Source organism: Eriocheir sinensis, chromosome 29, assembly GCF_024679095.1.
Source record: "Eriocheir sinensis breed Jianghai 21 chromosome 29, ASM2467909v1, whole genome shotgun sequence".
NCBI classification, from domain to species: Eukaryota; Metazoa; Arthropoda; class Malacostraca; order Decapoda; family Varunidae; genus Eriocheir; species Eriocheir sinensis.
This window is the reverse complement of record NC_066537.1, coordinates 6,903,043-6,916,661: the sequence shown is the minus strand read 5'-3', so window position 1 is coordinate 6,916,661 and position 13,619 is coordinate 6,903,043. Positions and strand designations below refer to the sequence as shown.

The 13,619-nt window shown below is 42.9% G+C and overlaps 1 protein-coding gene across 1 annotated transcript in view; it reads left to right on the top strand.

The window, feature by feature from the left end:
• LOC127005275 (uncharacterized) overlaps nucleotides 1-13,619 on the top strand; it is a 51,186-nt gene that overhangs the window by 27,054 nt on the left and 10,513 nt on the right. Inside the window, exons 6-13 of the mRNA XM_050874069.1 lie at nucleotides 5,138-5,227; nucleotides 6,411-6,594; nucleotides 8,295-8,455; nucleotides 9,303-9,425; nucleotides 10,051-10,230; nucleotides 10,972-11,141; nucleotides 11,752-11,833; nucleotides 12,635-12,820. Coding sequence (XP_050730026.1) covers nucleotides 5,138-5,227; nucleotides 6,411-6,594; nucleotides 8,295-8,455; nucleotides 9,303-9,425; nucleotides 10,051-10,230; nucleotides 10,972-11,141; nucleotides 11,752-11,833; nucleotides 12,635-12,820 — 1,176 coding nt within the window. The remainder of the gene's footprint in view (nucleotides 1-5,137; nucleotides 5,228-6,410; nucleotides 6,595-8,294; nucleotides 8,456-9,302; nucleotides 9,426-10,050; nucleotides 10,231-10,971; nucleotides 11,142-11,751; nucleotides 11,834-12,634; nucleotides 12,821-13,619) is intronic.

The window sequence follows — 13,619 nt, the reverse complement described above, 5'->3', positions numbered from 1 at the left end:
AAATCCGCTTTCACGTGATCTGATATTCATTGATTCATATTCGCGTGTGCGGAGGTATATATATAATTACGCTCACAAGAAGAGGAGGAAGAGCTAAAAACTGTGTTAATAGATCTACTTTCCTAGGCTATTTTCTGCCCTAGGCTATTTTCTGCCCTAGGCTATTTTCTTCCCTGGGCTATTTTCTTACCTAGGCTATTTTATTCCCTAGGCTATTTTCTTCCCTGGGCTATTTTCTTACCTAGGCTATTTTATTCCCTAGGCTATTTTCTTCCCTGGGCTATTTTCTTACCTAGGCTATTTTATTCCCTAGGCTATTTTATTCCCTAGGCTATTTTCTTCCCTAGGCTTTTTTATTCCTTAGGCTTTTTTATTCCCTAGGCTATTTTATTTCCTAGGCTATTTTCTTTCCTAGGGTAAGGCTATTTTTTTCCTAAGCTATTTTCTTATATATAAAACAGGAATCATACAGAAAAAAGTGTATTTATAAGAATGAACCAAAGACTGTATTGATAGTTCTCCTTTCCTAGGCCATTTTCTTATATCTAAAACAAGAATTATATAGAAAAAATATATATATTTAAGGATGAACCAGCTATTTTCTTATATCTAAAACAGGAATTATATAGAAAAAGTGTATTTATAAGGATGAACCAGACTGAATTGCTAGCTCTCATTTCCTATCATAATATTTTTTTCTCATATAGTTTGCTCAGTAGACTTTTTCATATCTTTTTTCCTTTTGGTCTTCATATTCGTCTTTCATATTTATTCCTTTCACAATACATAGTTCGCTTTTTTCTCTCTCTCTCGTCCTTGGGTTCCCTCCTTTGGTACCTACATTTTCTTATGGCTAAAACAAGAATAACAAAGAGACCAATGCAAGAATATATGAAAATTCTGAATACATGCAAAAAGCGGGACATTCCACAGAGTAACACAGACACGGAAGACAGAGAGACCAACACACACACACACACACACACACACACACACAGACAGACCACGTGACTAGACGAAATAAACAATGGAGATGAAGGTGGTGGTGGTGGTGGTCATAAATAAAATGTATCAACCATAAAAATCTTTGTCCACCTGAGTCTAAAAATACCATCACGAGAGAGAGAGAGAGAGAGAGAGAGAGAGAGAGAGAGAGAGAGAATATAAGTTTGGTGATGAATCTTTGACCTCGAAACGTAGGTAGCTATTCTCTCTCTCTCTCTCTCTCTCTCTCTCTCTCTCAAATTTATCACATATTTTGCATGCAAGCTTTTTCTTACTTCCTCCTCCTCCTCTTCCACTTCCTCCTCCTCTTCTTCGATTACTAGTAGAAGCGGTAGTAAACAGACACCCTCGCCATAGACCGATAGGTCTTCTGGTGTCTGTTCTTCCTATGTATTCCTATGTATTCCTCCTCCTCCTCCTCCTCCTCTTCCTCGAAACTTACGCACCTAATATAATAAATAATAAATGAAATACTCAAGAACGTGTCATTAGCGTGGTATATATTTGTATCTTTTTATGTGTACCAAAGGAGGAAGCCCAAGGACGAAAAGGAGATAAAAAGCGAACAATATATATGTGAAAAGAGTAGGTATGAAAGACGAGTATGAAGACAAGGCGGAAAGAAGTATGGGGAAGATCCACTTGGTAAATATGTACGAGAAAAACTATCATGATGGAAGAAAAAAAGTGAAAAAATGGCAAAAAACATAGACGAAACAAGAAATCCACATAAAAAATAGATACAATGAAAAAAAAAGAGAAATAGAGAAAAAGAGATGCACATTATAAATAGATGAGAAAAATATGAAAGAAAAAGAGAAAAATAAAGAGAAATATAAATCTACAAAACAGATACACGAAAAACAATTATGATGAAACAAAACAAAAACAAAAAAGAAGAAATACAGAAAAAATTAACCAACATAACATAACATACACACGAAGAAAAATACGGTATTAATAAGATAGAACAAAAAATAAGAAGAGAAATATAAAGAAAGAGAAAGAAAGAAACCAAATGAGCTAAAAATAACGAAGAAGGAATAAAGAAAAAAATAACCAACATAACATAACACATACAAAGAAAAATACAGTATTAATAAGATAGAACAAAATATAAGAAAATAAATATAAAGAAAGAGAAATAAACCAAATGAACTAATACACGAGAAAACGATAACTAAGTGGAGCAATGATTAAAAAAACAATACTCACACGCACAGTAATACTACACACAAAATAAAATAAATAAATACATTGTGTGATGGTAAATGTCCTTGAGCGGGAGACGTGACGCGCGGACTAAGTAACAGGTGGCGATACGCGTTGATAAATTTAATAATCATGTCACGTGGCGAGGGTAATTACGATGGAGGAAAAGACATACAATTGCCGAGGAAATAGCAAATACAATGGATCCGGACTCATAGAAAAAATAGGACCATTTGATTTTTTTTTTTTTTTTTTTTTTTTTTTACAGCAGAGGAGACAGCTCAAGGGCACACACACACACAAAAAAAGAAACACTAATATAAAAAAAAGCCCGCTCCTATAAAGAATCCAAGGAGGTGGCCGAAAGAGGGGTTAATTTCGGGAGGAGAGGTGCCCAGATACCCATTGCCGAGGAAATAGCAAATACACCGGACTCGTAGAAAAAAACAGGACCATGTGATATTTTTTTTTTTTTTACAGCAGAGGAGACAGCTCAAGGGGGCACAAAAAAAGGAAACAATAATGAAAAAAAGCCCGCTACTTACTGCTCCTGAATAGAGTGATGATAGACGTAGTGATTGTGAAACTTGGCGAGAGGAATTGATGAAGAAATAGTACAGCGTATGAAAAAAAGAGAAATATAAGTTAACAAGTCTGGACACGTACAAAACAGGACCATGTGAGGAGTTAGTGTTGATGAAGGTAATACGTTGTTGTGTCACGTCGTCTCACTATACCTATGTAATTAGTTTGACGGTAATTATGTGTAAAAAGAAATAGTACACGCGATTGAAAATAAAATAAATAAATACAAAACAAATGACCCGAACGCTTGAAAAACAGGACAATATGATAATTCGTGTTGATATGTGCAATAATTACGTCACGTCATGATATATATATATAAACAGGACTTCGCTGTGATTAGTGTTGATAAATGACATGATTAAAAATAATGTTCAGGCAAGATAGTAAATTTTCATTGACAGAAAAATCAAGGTCACACACGTGCCAGCGAGCCTTGGGCAGGACGCACGAGGCAGGATCAGCTGTTAATCCTATCCGTCCTGGTCCACGTGAATAGCCAGCCAGTCAGGGGTCCCGCAGGATAGCTGACTGGCTGGCTGACTGACTGACTGAATGGAGGATGACTGACTGACTGACTGACTGACTGACTGGCTGGCTGACTGACTGGCTGACTGACTGACTGAATGACTGGTGGTTCGATAGCTTTACGCCGCCTCAGACACGCGAACATTACTCACGCCAAAACTACATAGGAGAAGAAAAAGAAAGACATGGAGATGGAAGAAATGGGACGAGATGAGGGACGAAGGGAAGGAAAAGGAGAGGGGAGATAAAGGAGAAGAGAGGGAAGATGGGAGAGAAAAATAAAGAACACAATGAGGGATGAAAGAGAATAGTAAATGAATAACGAAAAAGGGAGAGAAAGAACAAAGGAGAAATGGGTGAAGAAGGGGAAGCAAGAAAGAGAAGGACACAGGAAAAGAAATGGGATAAGAAAGAAGGAAGAAAACAATGTGGAAAGAAAGAACAGAAATGGAGAAGAAACTAAAGATGAAGAAAAGAAGAAAAGGAGAGAATGAAAGAAAGAGAAGAAGGGAGAGAAGGAAAAAAAAGGGAAAAAAAGGAAGGAAAGAAGGAACAGAGGAAGGAAAGAGAGAGAGAGGGAGGAAGGGAGAAAGAATGAGAAAAAGGAAAAGAAGAATAAAAAGAGAGGAAGGAAACAAAGGAATAAGGGAAGGAGAGAGAAAGGGAAGGAAGAAAGGGAGGGAAGGGAGGGAGAGAGGGAGAGAGGGAGGTTAAATACGCCATGCAAAAGGATCAGGCTCATAAAAGGATTCAGGGAGGATATATTTGAGGCGATACTGCGATAAATCTCCCGCAACAGAAAACGGAGGACATAAATAAGAAGGGATCTGACTCTGAGGGAAGGAAACAAAACAAAACAGAATCGGATCGTCTATAAGGGGGTCGAAGAAGGATTGGAACCCCTCACACGAGACTTATTCTGGAGTTTATAGTTAGAAGAAAAAGAAATATATGGAATAGGTAAAAGAATAATGGTAGTAATAGTAATAATAAAGAATGGTTATGAGAAGAAGAGGAAGAAGAAGAAGAAGAAAAAGAGGAAGAAGAACGAGAACAAGACAAACAGGAATAACAAAAGGAATAACTAGGAATAAAGGATAAAAAGAGGAAGGACAGGAAAAGGAGAAGGAGAGGAAGAGGAGAAAGGAATGAAAGGAAGAAGAGAAGAAAATAAGAGAAGGAAAGAGGAGGAAAAGAAAAGGAGGAAGAAAAGAAAGGAGAAAAGAAGGAAAGAGAGAGAGAGAGAGAGAGAGAGAGAGAGAGAGAGAGAGAGAGAGAGAGAGAGAGAGAGAGAGAGAGAGAGAGAGAGAGAGAGAGAGAGAGAGAGAGAGAGAGAGAGAGAGAGAGAGAGAGAGAGAGAGAGAGAGAAAAAAAAAATTATCGGCAGGGCCATTGATTGCGAGGTGACCTTCAATTGTACTATATTATGTATGTATGTATGTGTGTATGTGTGTGTGTGTGTGTGTGTGTGTGTGTGTGTGTGTGTGTGTGTGTGTGTGTGACCCGCCGACCTAGATTGTTAGAATGTTATTTATAGTTGTCATTGTTGTTGTTGTTGTTCTTGTTGGTTGCTATGACAATAATTGCGTTTATATTTTCTTTTTTTTTTTCTTTTTACTTCATTTATATATTCATTCGTTCGTCTATGAATAATGAGGCTTGATGGTTTCCCCTCCTCCTCCTCCTCCTCCTCCTCCTCCTCCTCCTACAACTACTACTACTACTACTACTACTACTACTACTACTACTACTTCTAATATACGCCCCTCCACTTAACCCCTCCACCCCCCTTTCTCCCCCCATACAGAAGGGCCGCACCCCCGTCCACTACTGCGCCGCCAGCAAGTCACCTGACGAGATGTACAAAACGCTAATTGAGGCCGTGGGAGATGCGCAGGTAAGCACACACACCTGGACACACACACACACACACACACACACACACACACACACACACACACACACACACACACACACACACACTAACGCACATACACTAACATACACACATAAAGAACTTCACTGAATCCCTTTTTTGTTGTTGTTGTTGTTATTTCTTCTTGGTATTAGTTTTCTTCTTTTTTTTTCTTCTCTTTATTTCTATTCTTCTATTCTTACAAACACACACACTAACGCACATACACTTACATACACTCATAATGAACTTCACTGAATCCCTTTTTTTTGTTGTTGTTGTTGTTATTTCCTCTTCTTCGTATTAGTGTTATTCTTTTTTTCTTCTCTTTATTTCTATTCTTCTATTCTTATTCCTCTTTTCTTCTTCTTTTTCTTCTTCTCATTTGATTCTTCTTTCTTAATCTTTCTTTTGATTCATATTCTTGTTTTTCCTTATTCTTATTTTTCTTCTTCTTCTTCTTCTCTTATTCTAATTCTTTCTCCTCATTCGTTTTAATAATTCTTATCCTTCCTTCTTTCTATATTTTCTTCTCATTCTCTTATTATTATTATTATTACTAAACTTATTATTATTATTATTCAAAACACAAACACAGGTAGAAAAACAAACAGGTAGAAACACACAGCCTATAGTTCTTCTTTTTCTTTCTTTCCTTTTCTTTTTTCTTTTCTTTTTTTCTTGACTCCTTCTTCCACCTCTTCCCTCCCATAACCCACTCCTTCTTCCACCTCTTCCCTCCCATAACCCACTCCTTCTTCCACCTCTTCCCTCCCATAACCCACTCCTTCTTCCACCTCTTCCCTCCCATAACCCACTCCTTCTTCCACCTCTTCCCTCCCATAACCCACTCCTTCTTCCACCTCTTCCCTCCCATAACCCACAATCGACAGGTCCCACAACCCCCCCCCCCCCACACACACACACATACACACACACACCACCTCAACCAATCCCACACACCATCCCCCTCACCCCCAACCCCAAACCCACACACCCCACCACACACACACACCTACCATCACTCCCACACACACCACCTCAACTAATCCCACACACCATCCCCCTCACCCCCAACCCCAAACCCACACACCCCACCACACACACACACACACCTACCATCATCCCCCCCTCATCAACATACCTTTCCTTAATGACATCCCAGGTAGAGGACGAGTTCGGCAACACACCTGAGCACTACATGTCAAACCCCGAGGACATTAGGAGTCTGAGGAAGCTAGGCGTAGGATCGAGCAAGAAGAGCAGCGGAGGATCGAAGGGCAAGCGTAGGACTCCCCCGAAAAGGATATCACCCATGGGCAAGATTTCGACCCCACCTAAACGGGAAGGTAAGGAGGGGAAAGGAGATTGAAAGGGAAAGACAGGGGATTGAAAGGGGAAGGAAGGGGATTGAAAGAGGAGGAAGGGGATTGAAAGGGGGAAGGAAGGGGATTGAAAGGGGGAAGGAAGGGGAAGAAAGGGGAGTTATAGAAAAGGGAAAAGGGAAGGAGGATAAAATGAAAGGTTGAGGAGGGGAGGAGAAGGAAGAAAAGGGGATTGAAGGGAGAAGGAAGGGGAAGGAAGGGGAGTTATAGAAAAGGGAAAAGGGAAGGGGGATAAAATGTAAGGTTGAGAAGGGGAGGAGAGGGAAAAGAAGGGGGATTAAAAGGGAATGAAGGGGAGAGGAAGAAGAGATAGGGGAATGAAGGGGAAGAAAGGGAAGAGACAGGGAGAGTTACAGAAAGGGGAGAAGGGAAAAAATGAAGGGTAGAGAAGAGAAGGAGGAAGAGAAAGGAAGAAAAGGGAATGAAGGGGAAGAGAAGGGGAGAGAGAGACCAATTTAGAAGAAGTAGAAAAAGCGAAAGGGGAAAATTGAATAAAATGAAGGGTTGAGAAAGGAAGGAGGAGGAAAAGGAAGAGAAGAGAAGAAAAGGAAGGGAGGAATAAAGAGGAATGAAGAGAAGTGAAGGGGAGAGAAAGGGAGGAGAGGGAAAGGGGAAAAGGGAATAAAAATGAATTGAAGACAGAGGAAAAGGAAGAAGGAGAAAGAAGAAAAGAAGAGAAGGATAAAGGGGAATAAAAGGGATAAAAAGGGAGAGAAAAGAAGAGATAGAGACCAATTTGAAAGAAGTAGAAAAAGGGAAAGGGAAAAAAATGGAATAAAAATGAAAAATAGGAGAAAAAAAAAAGAGAAAAAGAAAGGAGAGAAAATGGGAGAGAGAGAAAAGGGATGACGAATGGCTAATGATCAGAGGAGAGGAGAGAGAGAGACGGCAAAGTGCAGTAAAGAGGGAGATGATAAGGGGAAGAAGAGGGGAAAGGGGAGAGGATGGGAAGAAGGGGAAGGGTCGAGAGGAAGGGCGGACAGGTGAGGTGCTGCGATTAATTAACGTGTACAGGTGAGGTATGGCGTGTGTGTGTGTGTGTGTGTGTGTGTGTGTGTGTGTGTGTGTGTGTGTGTGTGTGTGTGTGTGTGTGTGTGTGCGTGTGTGTGTGTGTGTGAACATATTGAGTGTACCACATTTTGCTAATCCATATTTCTTCTTCTTCTTCTTCTTCTTCCTCCTCCTCCTCCTCCTCCTCCTCCTCCTCCTCCTCCTCCTCCTCTTCTCTCTCTCTTCTTTCACTAACCACAACTTTTCTTCCTCCACCTCTCTTCCACTCACTACTCCTCCTCCTCCTCGATTCTCTCTTCCACATCTTCCTCTTCATCCACCTCTCTCCCTTCCTCCACCCTTCCCATTCTTCCTCTCCCTCTCTCTCTCATCTCCCTACTCTATCTCTCCCTTTTCCCTCCTCCTTCTCAACCCTTTTTCCTTTTCCTCTCTCCATTTCTTCCTCCCAAACTGTATATCTCTCCCTTTATCTCCCCTTCTCCCCCTTCCTCTCCCTCTCCCACATCTCCCTACTCTATCTCTCCCTTTTCCCTCCTCCTTCTCAACCCTTTTCCTTCTCCTCTTTCTATTTCTTCCTCCCAAACTGGTCTATATTTCTCTCCTCTCCCCTTCTCTTCCCCCTCCCCCCTTCCCCCTTTACCCCCCCCCCCTAGGCATGAACATCACAGGAGCGAACATCAGAATCTGGATACACGACCAGGATCTCGCTAAGCTGGAACAGATCGTTTGGGAAGGCGAGGGGAACCGCCTGCTGCAGGAGACATCGAACCACCCGAGAGTGAGACAGTTCCTGAATCTCGTGCCCCGACTGATGGTAAGTAAAGGGGGGGGGTTTGAGGGGTGAGAGGAGGGTGGAGGTGGTGTGAAAGGGGATGCAGGGTTAAAGGGGTATGTTGAAGGGGGAAGGTGAGGCAGTAAAGGGGGGGTGGGGTTTTTTAGGGGTGAGAGGAGAAGGTGTGAAAGGGGATGCGGGTTAAAGGGAATGAAGGGTTAAAGGGGAATGTTGAAAGGGGAAGGGGTGCAGGAGAGATGAAGGGAAGGGGTGAATGAGAAAGGAAGGGATAGGAGTGAAGGAGTGTAAGAATGAAGGTAGAACATAAGAACGTAAGGGGAAGGAGAGAAGGGAAGGAGAGGAAATGATGTGAGAGAGAGAGAGAGAGAGAGAGAGAGAGAGAGAGAGAGAGAGAGAGAGAGAGAGAGAGAGAGAGAGAGAGAGAGAGAGAGAGAGAGAGAGAGAGAGAGAGAGAGAGAGAGAGATAGAGAGAGAGAGAGAGAGAGAGAGAGAGAGAGAGAGAGAGAGAGAGAGAGAGAGAGAGAGAGAGAGAGAGAGAGAGAGAGAGAGAGAGAGAGAGAGAGAGAGAGAGAGAGAGAGAGAGAGGAAGGGAAATTTAAGAGAAGAAAGAGAAATAGAGAAGTAAAAGAAGAAGGAAGTAGGAAAAGTAGAGGAAGGAGGGAGGGAGGAAGACAGGTATGAATGAGTGAGTGAGTGAGTGAGTGAGTGAGTGAGTGAGAGAGTGAATAAGGGAGCGACAAAACCAGACAAAAATAAACATAAACAAATAAGAAAAAAATTATTAATATGAAGAAAAAAAATCACAAAAAAAAACTGATTAATTCTCTTCTTCCCTTCCTTCCTCCTCCTCCTCCTCCTCCTCCTTCAGACCAAGATCAAGGAGGTTCACCAGGCCGCTCTCAACGATGACCTGGAGACCCTGGACGCGAAGGTGGAGCAGCCGGAGATCCTCGTGGCAAAGGATCAGAAAGGACTCAACCCTCTTCATAAGGTATTCGATCCTATTATTTGTGTTAATAGGGAATTCTGGATCTCTTTAGGTGTTTATAGAGTGTTGGGTCCTCTACGGTTGTTTGTGTGGTGTTGGATCCTGTGTTTAGGGTGTTTGTATGGGGTTTGATGACGTGTTTTAAGAGTTTATGAGTGTTTGAATCTTTCCTTCCCTTCCATTCTATTTCCTGTTATTTTCTTTCCTTTCCTTGTTATCCCTTCCCTTCCCTTCCATTCCTTTCCTTTTTTTCTTTCCCTTCCTTTCCTCTCCTTTCTTTTTTCTTTCCCTTCCCATACTTTCCTTCCCTTCCTTTCCTATTATATTCTTTTCTTCCTTTCCTTTCTTTCTCTTCTCTTCCCTACCCTACCCTCTCCTTCCCTTTCCTTTCCCTTCCCTTCCCTTCCCTACCCTACCCTACCCTACCCTCTCCTTTCCTTCCCTTTTCTTCCCTTTCCCCTCTCATCCCTTCCCTTCCTATCCTCTCCTTTCCTTTCCCTTCTATCCCTCATTTTCCTATTTACGTATTTTTCTGCATTACGGTTCAAGTCGAGTCGAGTATACCACCACCACCATCACCACCACCAACACCACCACTACCCAACCATCCTCTCCCTCCCACACACAGGCGGCGGCGCTGGGCAACATGGAGGTGGTGAACTGGATAATACAGAGAAATCAGTCCACGGTGTTCGGCCAAGACAAGGAAGGCCGCACACCGCTCTTCTACTCCGCCGTGGCCAAGGACGGAGGGGAAGTCTTCAGTCTGTTGCTACGAAACGGCGCTGACCCCCAACACGTGGATAAGGTAAGGAAGAGAGGGTGTGAAAGGGAAGGTCAGAAAAGGTTAGATTAGGTGGGAAATAGGAAAATGAGGGACAGAAGGGAAAGGAAAGGATAGGATAGGAAGGGAAGGGATGAGAGGGGAAAGGGAAGAAAAGGGAAGGAAAGGAGAGGGTAGGGTAGGGTAGGGAAGGGAAGGGAAAGGGAAGGAAAGGAGAGGGTAGGGTAGGGAAGAGAAGAGAAGGAAAGGAAAAGGGAAAGGAAAGGAAAGGATAGGGTAGGGAAGAGAAGAGAAAGAGTATTTGTATGTGGAAAGGAAAGGTCAGGATGTTATGAATATGCTATGAAATGTTATGTTATGAAATAGATCTTTAAATTATGTTTTCTCCTTTCCGACCCTCCTCATGTCCTTCCTTCCTATCAATCATCTTTTCCTTCCTTCTCTCCTTCTTTTCTTTCTTCCTTCCTACCAATCCTCCTCCTTTCCTCCCCCCTTCTTTCCTTTCTTCGAATTTCTTCATTTTCTTCCTACTTCCCTTCCCCTACCTTCTTTACTCTTTCCCTTCCTTCCTTCCTACCCATCTTCCACCTTCCCTTTTCTTCCTTCCCATCTTCCTCTCTCCCTCCCCCTTCCTACCCATTTTCCTCCTTCCCTCCTAATTCCCCTTCATTCCCATCCTCCTTCCACTCTTCCCTTTGCTTTCCTTCCCTCCTACCCATCCTCCTCCTCTTTCCATCCCCCTCCTCCTCCTCCTTCCCTCCGCAGCACCGCAAGACAGCCGAGCACTACCGGTTCAAGCCCAGTGACCTTGACCTCTCGTTAATCCACGAGTCCCCGTCAGCCCCGAGGTCAGGCGGTCCCACCCTGGACATCCCCCCGGGCGCCTCCAGAGCCCCGTCAAATCAACCTTCCCGCGCACCCTCCAGGAACTACAGGTAAGGGGGGACAGGTGGGAACAGGGGGGGACAGGTGGGAACAGATGGGGACAGGTGGGAACAGGTGTGAGAGAGAGGGAAGGATAAACTGAAGTATATTAAAGGACAGTATAGGATGAAGGATACTTAAGGATACCGAAGGATGGTGAGGGATGGTAAAGGATAGGAGGAATGGTACAGGAAAGAGAGAGGAAGGAAGGGAGAAATAGAAGGAATGGAAGAGAAAGAAAAAAGGAAAAGGAAAGGGAGAAAGAAAAGAATGGGGGAAAAAAGAGATGGAGGAAAAAGATTGGAGGGAAAAAGGGAAGGAGAAAAGAGGAAGAAAAGAGATGGAGAAAAAGAATGGAGAGAGAAAAATGGAAATAGAGAAATTGAGGAAGGAAGAAGGAGAAGAGAAGAGAGAAAATGAAGGAGAGAAAGAGAAAGGGAGGAAAAAATGCAGAAAAAGAAAAGAAAATTAAGGGAATGAGAACCGGAGGAAAAAGGAAAAAAAGGAAGAAAAACAGATAGATAAATAAATGTAAATAGAAATAGATGAAAAAGAACACATAGATAACGAAAGACAGAGTAACCAACAAACAAACAAACTAACTTCTCTTCCCGGGGTCAGGTCAAGGAACCCCAGTCGAAGGAACTCTCTGGGTGACCTCAAGAAGGGCCAAGGACGCGACAAGACCAAAGGATACGGCAAGGTGGGTGTGTAGGACCTCTGTGATATCCTTCCTTTCCTTTCCTTTTCTTTTCTTTTTTCCTACTTTTTTTTGTTTTCTCTCATTCCTCCTTTTCTTTTTTTTTCTTTTTTTCATGTCCCATACGCATTTTACCTCCTCCTCCTCCTCCTCCTCCTCCTCCTCCTCCTCCTCCTCCTCCTCCTCCTCCTCCTCCTCCTCCTCTTCCTCCTCCTATTTACCTCCCTTTTCCCATTTATCATACTCTTCTCATTCACCTTTCTACTTAATTCTCCTCCTCCTCCTCCTCCTCCTCTTCCTCCTCCTCTTCCTCCTCCTCCAATTAATCATATCCCTTCCTCCCCTATCTTCCCTTCAATACTGACCTCCTTTCCTCCACTCTTTCTCTCCTTTCTCTCCTTCCCTCCATACCCCTTCCCTTCCCTTCATTTCCTTTCCTTTCCTTTCCTTTCCTTCCTATTCCTATCCTCTCCCATCCCTTCCCTTCCCTTCCCTTCCCTTCCCTTTCCTTCCCTTCCCTTCCTTTCCTTTCCTTCCTATCCTCTCCCTTCCCTTCCCATCCCTTCCCTTCCCTTCCCTTCTCTTTCCTTCCTTTCCCTTCCTTTCCTTTCCTTCCTATTCTCTCCCTTCCCTTCCCTTCCCTTTCCTTTCCTTCCTATCCTCTCTCATCCCTTCCCTTCCCTTACCATCCCTTCCCTTCCCTTTCCTTTCCTTTCCTTTCCTTTCCTTCCTATCCTCTCCCATCCCTTCCCTTCCATTCTCTTCCCATCCCTTCCCTCACCCCCCCATCTTTGACCTCTCCAGGGGGAATCATTGAACTTACGTGACCTGCGGGACGCCACCAATGAGGAGATTGACCTGAGCGTGCGTGAGGGTGACCTGATGACCTTGGAGGACCTGGTGCTGTCGGGCCGCGGGAATGACCTCAAAGGAAAGGCGGCGTGGAACGAGGACACCCGCAGGTTCCTCAAGAGAGTCCCGATGTATATGGTGAGTAAGATGTGTAGGATGTTGAAGGATATTGAAGGATGCTGGGAGATGTTGTTGATGTGTTGTAGGATGTTGAAGGATGCTGAGATGTTGTTGCTGTTGTGTTGTAGGATGTTGAAGGATGCTGAGATGTTGTTGCTGTTGTGTTGTAGGATGCTGAAGGATACTGAAGGATATTGAAGGATGCTGAGATGTTGCTCTTGTTGTTGTACGATGTTGAAAGATGGTACAGAATGGTGAAGGATACTCAAGGATGTTGTATAATAGTGAAGGATTCTTAAGAAGGATGTTGAGGACTGGTAGAAGATGGTGAAGGATGCTGAAGGATAGTATAGGATGTTGGAAGCTAAAGGATGACTAGGAATAGTATGGGATGTTTAAGGATGGCAAAGGATGTTAAGGATGTCATAGGATGTTTGAAAATGTAGAGAAAAGGAGGAAAGATGAAAGGAAGGATATTTTTTAAGGGAGAAAGAAAGAAAGAAAGAAAGAAAGGAAAAAGGGAAGGAAAGAATGATGGAAGAAAGGGAGGAGGAAAGAAAGAGAAAGAAAAAGAGAAAGGAAAAAATAAGAGGAAAAGTTAAGGAAGGGAAGACATGCAATGGAAAGAAAAAATGAAGAAAAGAAGAGAAAGAAGGAAGGAAGGAAAAAAGGAAGGAAGGAAGGAAGGAAGGAAGGCCATAGTCATTAATCATATATGGTGTCTATTTACTTAGAATTTCTGTCCTCCTCCTCCTCCTCCTCCTCCTCCTCCTCCTCCTCCTTCTCCTCTCTAAATTACTTCCGCCATGTGCTATTA